We start from the raw sequence: 18,116 nt of genomic DNA, 5'->3' as shown, positions 1-18,116 counted from the left end.
CACTGAAAATGTTTTTTGTTTAATTTACTCGGTTGCACGAAATAAAAGCATATGGATCCTGATATATTTAAGTCGACAATACACCTATTTAAAAATGTATATGGATCAAGATGATTCTATTTTGTGCAACCACTTGACAAAATAACATTTGAGTATTCATTTCCAGTTTAAATGACCATAACATATCACATCAGATGTGGATTTTATCATGCACTCAAGTGTAAGCAACTAACCACAATTCAAGTGTACTTCTAAGTAGTGAATATTCTGGTCAATTTCAGGGTTATTTTGTTAGCATTTTCAGAGGAAATATATTTGGTAATCAATAATGAGACTCTGAAACTCTTATTTACATTATTTATTTTGTTATAAAGACAAAAAAGTCAACATGTTCCACAAAAACTGACCTGCGTTCTCTTACCCAAATTGACAGTCGACAGATACATGATAAATCAAATGTATCCAAACGAAATGCAGTTTCATGTAGACATGCCAAATACATGTAAACAACAGCATAGATATGACCAGTTATTACCGGTATATAAATTCTTCAGCTGTACATTATAAACACACAAGCATTTTTGAAACCCACATTTGAAGTCAACCTCAACAAAATGCAGTTTTTTTTTTTTTTTTTTTAAATAAATATTCTTTTAATAGATGAAAAGTAAAAGTATCGGTTACAAAACTAAATTACTGCATATCATTCACAGCAATTAGTTACAGTTAGGCCTACTTGATTTTTGTGGTAACTATTTTTGGATACCTGAGCAAAATAAAGACGCACATGCATACATCTGTAAAATACAGAACAGGAAAAAGAAAGAAAGAAAGCATGAAAGAAACAAAGAAAGAAAGAAAGAAAAATAAAAGTGAGCTTTAATACCAAAATGACTTCAATGTAGAATTTACTGAGTCACGGAGATCTGAAATAGCACTTGGTTCATCACTATACATTCAAACAATTTCAGTTTTACATGAACAAGAAATATCAAAAGTGGGGCTGAATGTTTGCTGCTGGGTGACGACTGGAAGGAAATCAAGTGGCCTACGAAGGAGCTAGGCAGCTACATGTGATTACTTACATTCTTACAGGCTGTGCAAATTCAGGAATTAAAAATTAGTTCATAGTGTTAAGGACAACAACGATGAAGTCTGACTGTCATCATATTCCCAGTATATCAATCTATTTTGGTCCCAGTTCTTCCTGAGTCACAAGATGTCTAGCACAAGTCAGCTGCTAGAAAGCTATGTCGAAAGTCATTCAGAGTGTCCTTTTTACAGTCTACATGTGAGCAAAATAGCAAAACAACGTTAATAACCAACATCATGAAAACAGAACAGCCATAGAGATTTTGAAATAAAGTCCAGATGTGGTTACATTTTCATTTCCAAGCATTTTCAAAGGTGAATCCAGCAAGGCTGTGAGTGCAAAATGACAGCACCTCTTAAATTTTCCAGAATATCTTTTTCCTGTAGAGCACATAGGAGATGAGAACCCAACAAGAAACAGCTACCAGGTTCTGAGTGAGGTGCTCAGCATGGGACTGAGAGTTGACCATGCGCCAGCGGAAGGGGAAGTAGTCCTCAAACACCTCATGGCCCACATACACAAGGATCGAGTTCATGCCTGGTTTTTAGAAAAAGAAAAAATGTAGAAAGGCAAATTGTGAAACTGTTTACCTTTGGTTTTTTTGTGTTCTTAGTTCCTGAAACACACACCATCTTTGTAAAGGCAGAATGTGTGACACAGCTCTTGTATTGAATTTCATTAGATTGCGCCGGTGTGTCCAATGTTAATGCTTGATAAGTCTAATGTGCTCACCTGGGTAAAAGAAAGGTGCTCCCGACCACCACTTTTTCACATCTATGGTGTAGTAGACCAGAGCAAGCAGTACATAGGCAAAACAGGCGAGTGTTGTCACATAGGACAGAGACCTAGAAATAAAGCGTTAACTGTATTAATGAAGTATTTTAGCAAAAGGCTTGAAAGACCAAAGAACATAATAACTACCATAGATTCTTATTGACAGGAATAAATCCCTGGTCTGTTGAACACTTGGTGAGAACAGCTGAGAGAATGCCCTGCATTTAAGAGAAAATATTGTTATATTATACCAGATTGTCCTGTGGATAGAAATGTGTTCACAGCTATTGTAAAAAAAGCCAATGCGAGATAGATTTACCAACCATAAAATAAGTTTAACCTGGACATTGTAAGATATAATAAACAAATTCCACCTTCAGAGTTACTTACAGTCAATATTGTTGACAATGAGGTAAGTATTGATTTGGTAATGTCATTGACTCTCACATACTGTATAGGTGTATCTTAAGTACTATTTTATTTAAGTACTGTAATTTCTCGAAAAGAATATTATACACCCCCTACTACCCCAAACCCACAAAAAAAAAAGAGAATCCCCCTGCAAAAGCAATTTCAATACAATGTAAAAACCACCACATTATCATATAAAAAAAAATTGAAATGAAATACACTTGTTTATTTGATTATTTTTACAACCCCTAGCTAATGGTTCTGTCACTGCAAGGTAATAGTTATACAGTATTTTTTGTATCCAGATTATGTTACGCTGTTACATGTATTCCGTTACTCCCAAAACGTGCCAGTGAGAATGTACAGTAAATAAAAACAGATGAGCTCACCAAAAAAAGACCCCAAATGAGGAACCTTGATATAATACTTGAATGAAGATCTCTGTAGTGTAAGATTATTTTTCCTGCCTGAGAAAATAAAATTGAGAATGGTTAAAACCTTTTGCAATAGTTCCTCTTTGCTTTACTGAATTACACACATCAGCTAAATTGTTGTTACAATCTTCCATTACGAAAGAAAAACCCACAAATGGTCACTGAAATAACTTGGGATAACAAATGGGAATCAGACATAGCTTTTGAACTGTGGTCCAAAATAATTATTTTAAAACTGGTCCGGACATAAATGTTGTTACACACTCAATTTAATATTTTGTAGCACAACATTTCCAGGTAGTTGATCAGATTTTTGTGACACTCTCGACAGTCTTGAGATTCCATTGTACCTTGCACAAATTCGAGACACCCAATGACGGGTGTCGCAAAACAGCCCCAGAACATAACCGAGCTATGTTTTACACTAGGTTATGGTATTTAACTTGCATGCTTCATGTTTGCGCTTGTAGCTTTGTGGCCTGTCAATGTGCATTTTGTGGCTCGAGAAAAATGCATTTTGGCAAATTCCAATCTTGTCAGTGACCATTGTGAGTCGTTCTCTCTTTAACGGCAGTGTCACAATTATTTGGTCTACCTTGTGTATAACACACAAATTTGGCTCGAACAAAGACAGAAAGATGTACCTGTAGGCCCAAAAAAGCCATAACGATGGAGTTGATGCTGCCAAGAACACCCTCAGGATCGTATGGTATGTCAGTGGCATAAATGACCTTCAATGGATGATAACGTCAGTCAACGAAGTTTGCAATAACAACGTTTCCATGTGTCTGGTATGTGTGCATTTTAGTTAGTCAGTTGTGTGTGTCTCTCACTAACCCTTGCTGAGGGCGTCTGGTAGATGTGGTTTTCTCCAAGCAGCCAGCGGTCAACAAGACCAGCTGCTCCGCCAGTACAATTGGCATACATGCCCATGTCCCCGATCCCACCTGGACCCAGATAGCCACTGTTCCAAAAGAGAGGATGGAGGAAAGTCAAATTCACAATAATACAAAAGCAGTTTTTTTTTTTTCTCAAAACAGTAATGTGACCTATCTTCGTGGGCAAGCCTGGCTTCGACCACATTTGCCCACTATTTACAGAAGCCTTAAAAAAGTGTCAGATTTAGAGTAAATCTTATCTGGACTTTTGCTAAAACTTCATCTGGTTAAGCCACTAACAACCTAACAAGGCAAAACCATAACCGACTGCTTTAGTGGTGGTAATCCATCTGTTCCGCTAATTACATGACAAACATTGTACATTCTGTACACACAAACGCCCCGCCATGTTTGACTTACGTTGGGCAGCCTGGTACAGGAAGCAGAAAAGTGAGGCAGAGCCAAAGGATTTCCAGGAGGAGCACAAAGATCCAGGCTGGCCAGTAGAGCAATACATCAATGCAAGAGGACCACCATGCATCCTGACGAAAAGACATAGCCAAAATTTCCCCATAGACATATTAGCAAAACAATACTCCCGTCAGGATGTAATTAGATGTAACTTATACCTTTAAAGCTCTCGAGTATAAATAAAAGTGGCTAACCGTTGGTAGAATCTCAAGATGACCCCTTGCCACCAACAGATCCAGGCAGGCTGCCACAAGGTAGGACCAGGCGAGGCGCTGCAGCACACCTGGGATCCGCAGATTGTTCCATGACACTGCGGTGTGGAGTACAACTATTTACAGAGCTGAACACAGATGAGGAGCACAAATGCTCACAAGCTCAAACTCACAAAAACCCTGGCAGTAGTTGGGATTGATGACCAGGACGCCAATGATGAAAAGCTGCAGGCTCCTCCACACTACTTTCTTCAGCAGTGAGGTGCGGCTGGAGCCTGAGCGCAGCATGGAATTGATTGAAAGTGCGATAGAAGTCCCCATTATGAAAACAAACCTGAAAAAAGAAATCGTGACAACCAGGAACTGTATGAAAATGGACGTGACGGTTGAAACTTGGATCCTTACCAAGGGAAGACCAAATCTGCAACAGTTAGCCCTGGAATGAAACAAAGAGCAAACAATAGATTTTATGAATAGGAACAGAGGAATAAAGGATCTGTTTTTGAGCAGCATTTAAAGACGATGCAACAAATTCTCACCATTCCAGCTCGCATGTCTGAAGAACCAATATCGCCCTCCTCCATAGTTCACAAACACCATAATAATCAAGGAGATCCTGTCAAGTAAAAACATGACGGCTTGACTCAAATAATTACAACCGCCGCTTCTCTAACTCTGGTTTAAAAAATACAGAACGTGTACTCCTTTGCCAAGCACACCTCTGTCCTGTTAATCGCCACCCTTCACTCAACTGCCAAACCGAAGAAGTCCACCAACAAAGCAAGTACTGTATGGGAGTGGGTCACATGACACAAACTAAGACAGTTTTACCCTCTGAATGTGTCTAGAGATCGCAGCCTCTTGCTGGGATTGGGTGGGGGCGGAAGGATGTTGTCAGTCACCGGCATCACTGTCCTGCCAGGCGAGCCCAGCTCCTGGAGAGAGACATTCAGCTAATAACACCACTGAATACATGCTACCTCAGTCAGTGAGTAAAATAGAGTACACATAAGCCGAGCTTCCATCATTTCCACCCCTGACCCAAAAGCGGGTTTATTTGAGATTTCGAACCTTTTCTGTTTAAAGTTTTCTTTCAATGTGCTTAAACGTTTAGTTGTTTACAAATAAGCACATGACACTACTTGATGTATCACATATACAATACAACACAGTACAATTGTATTTATTTAGCGAATTTCACAACAGCTCCAGCTGTAACAAAGCACTTTACATACAACAACAAAAATAGCCATAATGCAACAAGTGAAATCAATAAAATAACACAAAACGGTGGGATGTAGAAGAGCCACTGGGACAGAACAATATAACTTTTGTTTTTCTTTTCATTGAAATTGAAGAAATTTAGTGACATCCTGCTTTGATGTCCCCTAGGCAGGACAAAAGTGGTTTTAAGTAGAAGGCGTCTTTTTTGCGCAGCGGGACATAGATTTGACAGTCATCCGCATAGCAGTGGAAGGAAATACCATGTTTTCTAAGGATGGAACCCAGGGGCAGCAAATACAACGAGAACAGCAAGGGGCCCAAAATAGAACCCTGTGGAACACCATACGATAGAGGGGCAGAGCGGGACTCAGAGGAACCTAGGCTAACAGAAAAAGTCCTGCCAGCCAAATGGGATCTTTTGAGTACACTTTAAAACGCAAACACCCAATGTGCTTCTTAAGATGACGGTAAGAGCAACATGTACTTGGTTAAATACTCACAGAGTTGATCAGCCTCTCTGTCTCCATGGTACCACCAATTCTGAAGAGGACACCTCTTACCAAATCAAGTCTTTTAAAGAGAAAGGTATTTGGTTATAAAATTCATCTTACAGTCAAAATGATTTAAATCAAGGCCATCATTTCTGTTTCAGATCATATCATGACTTACGCTAATATCGCTCTTCCCAAAGCAGACAATAATCCCAGCCCAGCAAAGACAAGGAACGCTACCAAAATGGCTGCGTAGATTTTAGGACAAAATTTACACATGCATCAACATGTAAAATCATCTTATCAGTACATTTTGTGTGATGGACTTACGTATGTAACTATTTACTGGGTCTGAATCAGTCACAACAGAGCAGTTGACCGCAGAGTTGTTTATCCTTGTTAGCCATAGGGAATAGTTGCCCTGTTCCCCAAAGTGGAACGGAACTCTGCGGATGAAACAGAACTTGATTGTCACATAATGCAGGAAGATCTCAAACAATTGGCGTTAACTATTCTTAAGAAAACACTTATCAGTGAATCTAAAAGGGCTGAAGAGGCCTTAACCAGCAAGATTTAATTTACTGTTCTACTATAAGCAAATATTGTGGTTTCTTCAACTTACGAGCAGAGGTCCAGGATGACAGATGTGCTGTTGACTTGGAGTGTAATTTCATGCTGTGTGCTGACAATGAACTCTTTCGAGCTTGTCTGACCTGGACTTGTTGCAGCAGGGACCACACCAAGTTGTTGATAAAGACACTAACACACCCAAAAAGCAAGAAAAAGTACGTTAGATTAGGACAATTAGGTGCATGTGGGTATTCTAAAGTATTTACCTGATAGCATCGCTGTGACACCCAGGACACTGCCACCTCAGTATCCACTTCATTGATGACTGTCAAAAAAGCTTCATCCATCTTTAGGTTTGGGTGTTGTTTAGATTGAGATAATCCAACTGTAGAGACAAATAGAAGTGCATCATGAGTAATGACATCCACTTTGTGTTTGTGTGCACTAAGTATGCAATGGTGATGAAGTTCCTCCTTTTCTCTTGCAACTGACCGCACCCACATATTCTTTACAACAGGAATATTATATCAATAAAATGTGATCTGAATCACTACATTTGTCACATTAAAACGTGCAGAATCAATTGCGTGTAGCACAAATCAGAGGCTATTTTGGTGTACTAAAACTGATCAGAAACTAGGCTAGAAATGCACTGTAACTTACCTCGCAAAATTGACTTCCTATCAGCATTATTATATTAGTATACCAAATAAGACGGATGTTGAATTTGATGTGAAAAAAAGAGCTCACTGAGAGATGGCACGGTTAATGTTAATGCCTTCCAGAGAGAAGCATGTGAGCTAGTGGGCTGGCTTTGTGACGGCTGCACAGTCACATGCTCATTTAATCCGACAAACCCCACAAGAGGGAATTTTAAAAGTCCAAAGGTCATTTTTTAAGATTTGCGTGAATGCATGGATGGATGGATGGACGCTGCTCAGTTTTAATACCTGAGGCTAAAACTGGCTTCAATGTGTCATTTTTTCACACGTGGTTGAATGAAATACATTACAATTAGTAAATACATGAGACTCAATGAAATAAAAAAGTGTCTGAAGACGGGAATTTGGAGATTGAAGACACGCGGAAAGTGCTGTGATTTAATTAGCCATTAGCTAGAGAGCTAACCTGACCAAGTCATAACGTGAGTTTACTTTTACCTAATATACTTACAGGAAGACAGTTCAGCTTTCAGTGGTGCTACACAAATGGCTATTAGTGAGGCAACAACTGAATAACAAAACATGCTATATTTCTTCGATTCTGCCATTTCCCTCTCTTCTGCCTTTTTAGCCGCGGCGACTGAAGTTGCTTCCTTAATATTTTTGTTTATGTTCCTTTTTGCCATAGCAGACGGATATCACTTCCGATTTGATCCTGTTTTTGGTATTAGTGGAAGCGAGAAGGGTCAAAGTACACAGTCAATGCCAATAAACTGGCATTACTGCTCCATGAAGTGTGTTATATATTGATAGTGTTACACGTCTGTGTTGGTAAATTTATCATTAGGGCAGCACAACGCGATTGGGTAGATAATGTGGAACGCATTTGTTTTCCGTTTTATTGCTTTTGTGACCACGTCCTGGTACTTTTTCTTTTTAAATGTGCTAATCCACAGATAGTGATGTCAAACAAGCATAAAGGCATTGCAGCGTCCGTGTCATCCAAGATGAGCAATGTTTACACAACATAACGAAGAGCGATAAGGAAATCTGTTACAAGCGTAGAAGTGTTAAAATTTGCGCATGCCCCTTTAATGGTAAGGCTGTCAAATCGATTATCGAGTGCTGTTGTACAGTCGAGAGTCGAGTACGGCGACTTCCCTTCTGTTTTTATCCATCACAATGACGGATAAACAAAACTCTCAGAAAAGGTGAGGACAAGGACAACGTACCCCTACACTTTGTTCGACTGCTTTATTTAGTGCTCGGGAGTAACGAAAGGACGAATAAATAGACTCGTCGCTATAACGTGTAGCTAAGTTGGGCGGCTACGTTATATAGCTTGTTAGCAGTGCTAGGATGTTCGCCCCTTTTCGCTAACGTGTTTAATGTGTGCTTTTTCCAGCGTTAAGATTGCAGCAGGAGCTGTGGTGTGTGTTGAAAGTGAGATCAAAGGGGATGTTACTATAGGTACGATGCTTCGCTTCACAAGCAATTTCACTGTTGACAACAAGCAACTACCATCTCCGCTCTGTTTCCTCCCTCCTGCTTTCACTCAGGCCCGAGGACGGTGGTCCACCCAAAAGCACGAATTATTGCAGAAGCGGGACCCATTGTGATCGGAGAAGGCAATTTGATCGAGGAACAAGCTGTCATCATTAACAGGTGACACTGGATGGCAATGACAATTGATGTTTAAAAAATATATATACACAGTATATCTGGCTGTGCTCACAATCACTCCCTGTCCTATACCAAATTCTATCTCAAACTGGAGTTAGGTATTTCCAGTTTATTTCCAGATATCCATTTAGGGGATATACTGTATCTGAATTGTAAACCCCAAACACATGATTGGCAAACGTGATGTGTTGGTGAAATGGACTTTGCAGTAATCTGAAGTGCAATTTGTGGGTAGGAAGAATGCAGATATGAAATATCCAGTTGAGCTGTTATTAAGTGGTAATAAGGCTTGCCATACGCAGCCACCATGATGGAGGTCTCCGCATTGTTTTCTTCTGGTACTTATTGAACGTTTGAATAAATTGATTTGATAACAAATGTCAAAATGTATAGGCATTAAGGAATTAGTGAATGATTCCAAACACCGCCTAGCCTTTTTTTTTGTTCATATCAAAGAATACCCATTTCAGCATCTGTTACACCTTTCTTTGTATTTTAATAGTTACCCAGAAAACATCACACCAGATGTTGAAGTGGAACCAAAGACGATGACCATTGGTATCAATAATGTATTTGAAGTTGGCTGTTGTATCCTTTTCTTTGTAATTACCTTCCTGAATGATAATTTACCTTTGTAAAGCTTTTGGCCTGACCACACATTACACATTTGCCTTAACTGATACTCCAGTGTCACAAGCCCTTAAAATCGGAGACAACAATGTTATAGAATCAAAGGGTGAGTTTTACTTCCACCGATTGGAACTATGAGCCTTGTTTTCACTATGGCTTGTAGTAATTATTCAGTTGTCTTCTATTGTGTTTTCTAGCTGATGTCGGTAGGAACGTCATCCTAACCAGTGGCTGCATCATTGGGGCCTTCTGCCAGCTGAACACTTGTGAGGTCATCCCAGAGAAAACAGTCATTTATGGCTCTGGATGTATGAGGCGGGTGCAGACTGAGAGACCACAGGTACATACATGTGTGCTCATATTGGTAGATGGGTGGGGAGGATTGCCTTAAAAATGTTGGTAAATTTGTTCAAAACAACAGAAAAATCATCCCTCTGCATTCACATTTCTTCTCTTTTTGTCTTGCAGCCACAAACACTTCAGCTAGATTTCTTAATGAAGATTTTGCCCAACTACCATCACCTGAAGAAAACTATTAAAGCCAGCCACACTGCTAGTTAAACACCCAAAGTTGGAATTGTAAATAGCGAAATATGAAGTAACACAACCTGAAATGACGTGTCACTGTACAATAGTCAACTTTGTTTTCATCAGTACTTTTCCTTGCTGGTATTTTCTACTAACCACAACACCTTTAATCCATTGTGCTTACTAATATGATCTGACAAATTAAATATGCTCAGTTATGCACTCACGATGATGTGTTGTACAACTCCTACAACAGGAATTAACTGTTTTCATTTTCAGTGACAAAATGGAGCCCCCAGAGATGGCTAAAAACAGGCTGATTAACTCTTATTCCACAAACGCAATATTTATCAGAATGCTGAGTTTCAACTAGTGGGCTTGCATAGAACATATTCTTGAAAAAAATGTTTGTTGACTTCCCCTTTAAAGAGGTACACCTTACACTTGAAAAATGCTGCTTTGTAACGCAGCACATTTAGCGTATTTAATTCTACAAAACCTACAACGCATCATAGCAGACACAATTTAGAAAACCTTAACAAGAAATGTCAAACAAGTTTGACAATATTTTATTAAACGCAGGATGGAATGGCCCCGCAAAGTTAAACAACTGAAATATTAACACGTTGACATCAAATATGATCCATGCTGGATGACATCTGTGATGCTCAACACAAATCTTTTTTTTTTTTTTTTTTTGGAAAGGGTGAACTATCAGTACATAACTGTATTTAAGAAGCATTGCTGAAAATATCTTCCCTATACACACTTTTGTGTCGAAGTATAATAAAGCAAAAACTATTTACACACATTTCAGCTTGGTTTTGTTTGTAAAGCGGTGTTAGCCCCTTCAAAGATGGCTTTTTCTGAAAGGATCTTAGGTAATTGATATCCTGTCTTCAAGCGTCCTTCTGGCTCAATAGCTAAAATGGATACCACAAAGTAGTCACTATTCACAAGGACCACGAAAGGAGCAAAACAAGCTAATACAGTATTTGAGCCGTCCGTCTTCCAAGTGTTTAATTTCACTTTTTGACTGGCACACCATCTGCATAGTCCTCCAGTACTCCTGCCAAATGGTTGTTGTGGGTCTTGAAGTGTCTCTTTCGCTGACCAGCTTGCTTCTTCCTCTTTTGAACTGGCAACTGCAGAGAGCACATCAACAGTCAGGCTTGGCAGTGATGTTTACAACGAATGTTTTGTTTTTCATTCATTTCCAGTGAAATATGAGAGACAATCGTAGCTTCAGCGGAGAGAAGCTTGGCCGAAGCTTTCGAGGCAGATGGACTCAAACGAATCCATCCTTTCCGAGCTTCGGGACGATTACATTGTGACCCCTCGAAAAATAATGGGGCTAATCAGCATCTTTTAATGTTGGCTACAAATAATTCAGTAATCATTGCGAGTGTGCATTTGCAAATTCCAGTGATTGAACAACAAAGTTCTAATATTGTATTTATGTACACGGTTTCTGTTAGTAGTGTATTGGCTGGCAGGGACCAAAAATTGCAAGTTCCTTGAATATTTTGAAACCCTCACACCAGTTTGACTGTATTCAGGGGTGCACGAAACAATTTTCCTTTGGTGCTCAAAGCCACGATTCCCTGAAACCCCCTCAAAAATCCAAAATGTCTGCCATTTTTTAAGGTTTTTCAAAAGAAGTAATGCAAATAGTTACTTTCTCTGGCAACTAATTCTATTGACAAGGAGTAATTTACTATTTGGAGCTCAAACTAATTAGAAACCAGTAAGATACTGACCACTTTCTTTGGCCCTGATTCCTGCATGGAGGTGATACCTTGCTTTTTTAAGTATTCCTCAATCTTCTCTTCATCCATGGAATCCACTGGAACACTCCTCCATAGTTTCTGAAATTCTACCATGAGGGAATTGAAACGGAAAACACATTTTTGACCGAATTCATAAACTCTTACGTTGATATAACTGAAGCACTGTTAGAGTAGTGTTTACCATTTTGTGGCAGAATGTTGCTTTTTATACGACAGTTATGAAAATATCCGTATTTATACTATATCAAAGTACATTTAATACGGTTTAAAAAACAAAAAAGTGGGAGTGGTGGAAGGCCTACAGAAGAGGAGACTGAAGGGAGAAACTCCAAGAAATAAACAGGAACTGAAAGAGGCTGCAGTAAAGGCCTGGAAAAGCATGTCAAATGAAATTGCATGAATTAATTGTATTTCATTAATTGAATTACTTCGTTTTACTTTAATTGGAAACCCAAATGTCTTCAATATACAACATAAACAAATGTATTTATCTTGCCATTCCGATACTTTTGGAGGAGACTGTATAATCAATACTGCTACTGCCTAAATGAACAAAAACTTGACTGGCAGACACACACAAAGACCCATGTAAACACTGACCTTCATCCATTAGAAATTGGCAGTGTTTATCGTTGTAGAACAGAATCTTCTTCTTATCTGGTCTTGTCACAAATGTGATCTGATCCCCCAAAGCCTAAAAACAACCATTTGAGAATGACTTTCTCCGTAGTATGGGAAAGATGTACTTTGCTGTTAAAGGAAAATTATCAAAATAAAGGGGATGTTTGATTGGACTTACCTTGATGGCCTTAGCCGAGTTGGGCAGCCCCTCCTCGACTTCGTCCAGCAGCACTCCTCCCAGGCCCAGCTGGTCATGTTTGTCCAGCAGCCTCAGTAAAGCTTTTTTGTCCTTCAGGTTGTACTTGGGCTTGAAGCCATATGTGCCATCCCGGACCTCAATTTTGGGATTACTGACCAAAGCCTGCAGTGAGGAGAGAATGCACAGCGTCCAAGATTCGGCAGGAAAAGAGGCACTAGCAGAACACGGCAAAGACAAGCGATGAATGACAATAATTTGGATAATCGTTGTATGCAGACCTCAGTCATGAGCCACTGCTTTTGTTTCATGCTGATGTCGAGAAGTTTGGTCTCATCCAGAATTTCCTCTAATGTCAGGTAGTGCGTGTCGCCATTCTGATGTCTTGTCTGTGAAAACATAACAGATCACCAATCAGTGAAAAATAAAAAATAAAAGTTAAAAAAAAAGTATAAATAAATACAATAACACATCACGGATCTGATCACAGAATGGAGCAATATGTGTATTTAAATAACTTGTTTATTAACTGTACATTTAAAACTGTATTAGGCTTTACACAATCAGGATTATTGAGGATGAACAGTGAATTTAAAAACAACGATAACTGATCACCGATCCGATCACAAAATGGTAGTACGAGCGTGCCTGCTTAGAACATATTCTTGAAAAAAAATGTCTCAAAAGTGTTGACTACCACCTATAAATTAATACCTTTCTTACAATATCAATCAAAATTGTGCAACACTATTACTGCATTTTAATGACGGACAACTTTTGGACAGAATCTCATAGATTGTGTGCACCAAAGTGCACCGAATCCTAATCTTGTGGGTGTGAGTGTATTTGCACCTGAAATAGAGAGTAGCTACATTTAAGGGAGGTCAAATAGTTTCCACCTGAACCTTACCTTCATGTAATTGACTATCTTTGCAAGACAACCAAACTTGTAGCCGGAGCTGGTCTTAATGTTGAAACTGCCATTACTAGACTCTGGAAAGAAATTTGGGAAGATAAATTAGATGAGATGAAATGAAATAAAACGCTATACAATATTAACAACAATAATCTCAAAAGTAGTAACGGTCGTGGTAACAGTAAACACAAGTGACAACCAGTGGCCCTAACATGAAATGAAAATGGTTGACTGAACAATAACAAATGCAGTATAAATCTCATAAAAGAGTAAAGAAATTAGTTCATGTGTATGGAAAAAGCACATCAAATTTGGGATACTACTATGGATAGATATTTATTTATTATTTCAATTAATTTTTAACTAAAGCCCAGCAATAGGCTAAAAAGGATTGGAGAGGAAAAGTTTGTATTTGAATTGTCACTAGTTTCAGAAGAATTGATAAAAAAAAAAGTTATGTGCAAGATCAATCAATCTGACAACTGAATGTTTTGTATTTTTGCGTAATCGAACTCCGGGCAATTGAAGCAAAATGGGAGTAACCAGCAGACGCTCTGAGTCTAAACGAATCTGCGACACTGATAAATAGTTTTGACTCACATAAAAACATTAACTTGATACACTAGAATTGACATTGTGGTTACACCAAATATTTTAGCTAGCAAGAGTATTCTTTTATGTGCAATGAAGTAACTCGAAAATTAGAAATAGAAAATTAGGCCAAGCGTGTTTATCAATGTCTCTTTTCTTAGGCCGAAGCGTATATGGCCTCTTGAACCAACTGCGGCCGCTACCACAGGTCATCATGTAACTGTTTCAGTTAACATGGAAAACGGTACTTTCAGTCACACAAAAAGCATGTTCTCATCCTAATGAAAAACAGGTTTGTCAACATAGGAACCCGCCAAATTCTTTTTTTTTTTTTCATGAATCTTGCTTGAGCAAACTAGGTCAGCTGCAGTACGTGATTTACAATGTCTGAGTGTATGTGTGTCAAGCGTGTATGTGTCTGTCTGAGTGTCTGTATTTCTGTGTGTGTGTGGATTCAGTGTAGATGCTGGCATATTGCTCCCTGAGTATTTTAAACATCAGGCGTTAGCTCAAAAGGAATAACAAAGAGGTCCGAATTAGAGATAGACCGATATGCTTTTTTCTGAGCAGACACGATACCGATTATTAGTAAGTCAAGGAGGCCGATAACCAATATTTGGAGCCAATATTGATATCAATATCAATAAAAGACCAACGTACGTATTGATATTGCGGTTTATGTATCTTGTCGCAAGAGGCAAAATAGAATGCACTCCTTTGCTGCACCCAACACAGGCACTGTTGATTCAGTCTCAAGTAGGTTGTCATCTAATCAACAACGTCCCATGAGCTGACATACAGCCACGGCCATTATTACATATCCTATGGGCAACATTATCCTGCTCATTGCGAAAAAAAAACAGGAATTATCCCAAATTAGCAGATTGCAATTAATTGCAATGTCCATGCGTTGCCTATAATGGGAATGTCGACTTCCCCAACATGGCCGCCACATAGGCGCATCGGTTAGCTGGCAGTGACACTGTGCTGGCATATCTAGTCTTCATCTTCATATCAATGGCTTGTGAAGGATTTTGGCCAACTTGAACATAAAACAAAATGGAACTTAACAACGGTATGTCAATGGTTGCAAGGTTAAGAGAAAAGACAATGAGAGCTTTCGGTTCGCAGATATTTATAGTACAGACCTATTGGGATCTGCACACACCTCTCACCATTGTGACTGCACAAACAAGTTGCCTCATAGCCGTAGATGAGTGCAATTGTAATAGGCCAGCACGTCTTACGACAGCTAATAAGTGGAATTTTGCTTATCTGGTAAGCTTTGGAGAAAAAACTGAAAAGAAAAAAAAAACAACTGCAATTTTGGATTCAGCATGCCAATTTTAGTTTGATTCAGCATGAAAATGTAACAACAGATTTTTTTTTCAAAAATTGTTCCCCGCTGTTATTTCTGATTCAGTTACTGATTTGTTGTGTAACATGTCAGAAAATAGGTAAATTGTTGATAATTGTATGACAACTGGATTGCGTAAATATTTTATGGACAACTGTGGATAATACAAGGAGTAACACTGAGGGTTATAAAAGTTTAAGGCACAATGCAGGAAATGTACTTTCGGTAGGTCTCATGATTCACTCACCAGCACTCTGTTTAGAACCTGATGAGCCCTCCTTTTCTATTCTGGGCTTCTTTTTCTTGTGTGATCCAGAATCTGATGGAGCTGGTCTCTTCTCTACAACCGGCGTGGACAAAGCTCTCTTCTTGAAGAGCTCCCTCTCCCTCAGAAGAGCAGGATCCATTGTGAACAACTGTCAAAATATATGAAGTTCAGAACAAAGTGAAATGCATTCATATTTATTCATACATACACATTTTTCTCATTAGCTCATTAGTAACTGAAGCCTATCCCAGCAGACTCGGTTGAGAGGGCAGAGTACATCCTGGACTGGTCACCAGATCACATATTCGACAAAACAAAATCAAGTCACACGCATTTTCACATGTATGGGCAATTTCAAATTGGCAATTAACCCGACATGCATGTTTTTGAAATAAATCCTTCAGAAATAAAATGCAAATGAATTAGTTGCACAACAATTGAAGAACCCTTTCACGGAGTGAGAAAAGGAAACTAGTAAGCTTTTCCGGTCATTTCTATGATGGTTGATTGTGCTTCAGCTGCACGCTACCTTAGCATCATTCCATCTGCCTACTTCCCCATATCCTGGGTCAAGTCGCAGGGGCAGCAGACTTCACTCTCCAAATTTTGCATTGAGCCACGCATTGTTTGGTATCAAACCCCTGACAACTTAACTTCGATGTAGGATCATTGGGCCACATGATTTTTCCACATTCAGGTTAGGAGATGGGTACCTTCCTTATTGGTAACTTAACATTACAAGGGAAGTGAACTTAAACCATCTCCACAATGACCATATTTTTTTTATTTTAACCCATCACCCTCCACTCTCCAAACCACACTCCAAGTCTAAATACATTTATGGTACACTGCAGGCATCACCAAAATGTTCCCCGCGGGCAAAAAATAGCTCCCTAGGACCTCACGAGTATCTTTTTGGGATGTTGAAATAATAGCACACCGGTTAAGTAATCATGTGAAAATGTTAATAGCAGGGATTTATAGAAATGTCGCATACTGATATTCATCTCACCTACCATGATAAATCATTGTTGATAGTTATTATGAGAAATCGTGAACATGATCAGTGCCTTTAAATACATAAATTATTACCATATAATTCAAGGTATTTTATATTTCATAAGTGTGCATGAAACTGGTAGTTTTTTGCTTGCATCAGTCCCCAAGAAGTAGCGTAGCTCTCACTTTCAAAAAGGTCGGGGACCCTGCTGTGAAGTTTGATAATCAATATAAACTGTACGATTTTAATCATCATATAAAACGCGGGGCACCAATACATTTTACACCATAAAATGCAAATGGTTCATCATTTAATGTTTATGACCCATTGTTGACACACGAATTACTTTGAGTGCATGCAAACAAGAGATCATGTAAATCAGCCGATACATTATACTAATACAAGGTTTCAAAAAAACGCATTTTATGGCAAGATTTGAGCTAAAATATGACAGAGCACTCCGGTTGCATGCTGAGGTTTAGCTAGTTGTAAATGCGTGTTAAATTTTGCGCCATCTAAACCCTCCCAATAACCGTCTAACCGTGTCAGTTTTATAAATGACCAGCAAACAAACAATACGCATTAACCAAGCAAACCATAATGGTTTGTCAGCCACTTTAATATTGTTCTCAGCCCAATGTTAGCAAACTAGTGTGCTTACCAGACAGACACCACTGTTGCTGTCCGGGGTTTAATCCGGGAGGACGGTCGTAAAACGTCGTCCTTTTAAACTCAAAAAGCAATTTGCTACTGAGTCTTTCGTCCCTACTGAAATGTTTGTAAGACTTTACTCAAAAACTTATAAAAGTGATCAATTGTTTTCCTTTGTGGTGCTTCCGTCAATCTTGCTCTCCTTCTTCTTCGGTGCGATTGAAAGGTGACGGTTACCAACTTTTGATGTCATCAGTGCCTCACACTGGTTATGCGTGTGTATTGCAGTACTTATGCTGCATTCGAGGAGGTGGGAAGTCTGACCTCTGACCAGGAAAAGTGTACGAGAACGTCCCTTTGAATTGAACGGAAGAGGAATGGGGCCAGTGGGTGACAAAAAAGGTTGGCAAGATTCTCACTTGTATTTCAGAATGCTGTCTATACAGTATATATATATGACAATACATTGACATTTTTACATCATGTATTTATAAATACTGTAAGTAAGATACTGCAGTGACAACTATACTGTTTCTAAATCATCGGAAATAACGTTTATGGCCAAATGTGTGTAAAAGAATGCTGATATTATTATTATTATTATTATTATTATTATTATTATTATTATTATCAATAATTAATTAAATTATTTCGTTAATTTCTGC

At 38.8% G+C, this 18,116-nt stretch overlaps 3 protein-coding genes across 5 annotated transcripts; 1 reads left to right on the top strand and 2 right to left on the bottom strand.

Moving 5' to 3' along the window:
- Positions 1 to 343: 343 nt before the first annotated feature.
- hgsnat (heparan-alpha-glucosaminide N-acetyltransferase) lies at positions 344 to 8,286 on the bottom strand. Of its 2 annotated transcripts, none has more exons than XM_086033581.1 (18): positions 7,732 to 8,286; positions 6,825 to 6,943; positions 6,611 to 6,747; positions 6,319 to 6,434; positions 6,167 to 6,236; positions 5,998 to 6,067; positions 5,105 to 5,208; positions 4,813 to 4,889; positions 4,679 to 4,709; positions 4,447 to 4,607; positions 4,256 to 4,371; positions 4,011 to 4,132; positions 3,550 to 3,676; positions 3,357 to 3,443; positions 2,668 to 2,745; positions 2,015 to 2,085; positions 1,826 to 1,938; positions 344 to 1,630 (listed from the first exon to the last, which is right to left on the bottom strand). In XM_086033581.1, exons 1-18 carry the CDS (start codon positions 7,904 to 7,906, stop codon positions 1,449 to 1,451), a joined length of 1,956 nt encoding a protein of 651 aa, XP_085889707.1. In that variant the 5' UTR covers positions 7,907 to 8,286; the 3' UTR covers positions 344 to 1,448. The 2 variants fall into 2 exon arrangements, with proteins under 2 accessions (XP_085889707.1, XP_085889708.1); XM_086033582.1 differs by lacking the exon at positions 7,732 to 8,286 and adding an exon at positions 7,222 to 7,389.
- dctn6 (dynactin subunit 6) lies at positions 8,273 to 10,872 on the top strand. The gene is made up of 7 exons (XM_086033585.1): positions 8,273 to 8,431; positions 8,626 to 8,690; positions 8,780 to 8,885; positions 9,406 to 9,491; positions 9,592 to 9,639; positions 9,731 to 9,873; positions 10,002 to 10,872. Exons 1-7 carry the CDS (start codon positions 8,403 to 8,405, stop codon positions 10,092 to 10,094), a joined length of 570 nt encoding a protein of 189 aa, XP_085889711.1. The 5' UTR covers positions 8,273 to 8,402; the 3' UTR covers positions 10,095 to 10,872.
- On the bottom strand, positions 10,615 to 17,700 carry LOC147146361 (general transcription factor IIE subunit 2-like). 2 transcript variants are annotated; one of them, XM_086033583.1, is made up of 8 exons: positions 17,462 to 17,700; positions 15,780 to 15,948; positions 13,579 to 13,661; positions 12,950 to 13,057; positions 12,651 to 12,833; positions 12,452 to 12,545; positions 11,860 to 11,937; positions 10,615 to 11,206 (listed from the first exon to the last, which is right to left on the bottom strand). In XM_086033583.1, the coding sequence occupies exons 2-8, from the start codon at positions 15,937 to 15,939 to the stop codon at positions 10,875 to 10,877; spliced, it is 1,038 nt and encodes a 345-aa protein (XP_085889709.1). In that variant the 5' UTR covers positions 15,940 to 15,948; positions 17,462 to 17,700; the 3' UTR covers positions 10,615 to 10,874. The 2 variants fall into 2 exon arrangements, with proteins under 2 accessions (XP_085889709.1, XP_085889710.1); XM_086033584.1 differs by having other exon boundaries at positions 11,051 to 11,206; positions 11,822 to 11,937.
- Positions 17,701 to 18,116: the final 416 nt, after the last annotated feature.

This window comes from Filicampus tigris, chromosome 6 (genome assembly GCF_054856515.1).
Source record: "Filicampus tigris isolate MCC_2025a chromosome 6, RoL_Ftig_1.0, whole genome shotgun sequence".
NCBI classification, from domain to species: domain Eukaryota; kingdom Metazoa; phylum Chordata; class Actinopteri; order Syngnathiformes; family Syngnathidae; genus Filicampus; species Filicampus tigris.
This window is presented reverse-complemented; position numbering and strand designations above follow the sequence as displayed.

Excerpts from the sequence above, each read along its gene's own strand:
- hgsnat (XM_086033581.1), bottom strand. The coding sequence starts at position 7,906 with ATGGCAAAAAGGAACATAAACAAAAATATTAAGGAAGCAACTTCAGTC. Across the intron at positions 3,677-4,010 it reads CCTGTACCAGGCTGCCCAAC|TGGCTATCTGGGTCCAGGTG; the intron begins GTAAGTCAAACA and ends CTTTTGGAACAG. Across the intron at positions 2,746-3,356 it reads TGGCTTTTTTGGGCCTACAG|GCAGGAAAAATAATCTTACA; the intron begins GTACATCTTTCT and ends TTATTTTCTCAG.
- dctn6 (XM_086033585.1), top strand. The coding sequence starts at position 8,403 with ATGACGGATAAACAAAACTCTCAGAAAAG. Across the intron at positions 8,432-8,625 it reads AAACAAAACTCTCAGAAAAG|CGTTAAGATTGCAGCAGGAG; the intron begins GTGAGGACAAGG and ends TGCTTTTTCCAG. Across the intron at positions 8,691-8,779 it reads CAAAGGGGATGTTACTATAG|GCCCGAGGACGGTGGTCCAC; the intron begins GTACGATGCTTC and ends GCTTTCACTCAG.
- LOC147146361 (XM_086033583.1), bottom strand. The coding sequence starts at position 15,939 with ATGGATCCTGCTCTTCTGAGGGAGAGGGAGCTCTTCAAGAAGAGAGCT. Across the intron at positions 12,834-12,949 it reads AGCAGTGGCTCATGACTGAG|GCTTTGGTCAGTAATCCCAA; the intron begins GTCTGCATACAA and ends TCCTCACTGCAG. Across the intron at positions 12,546-12,650 it reads ACTCGGCTAAGGCCATCAAG|GCTTTGGGGGATCAGATCAC; the intron begins GTAAGTCCAATC and ends GGTTGTTTTTAG.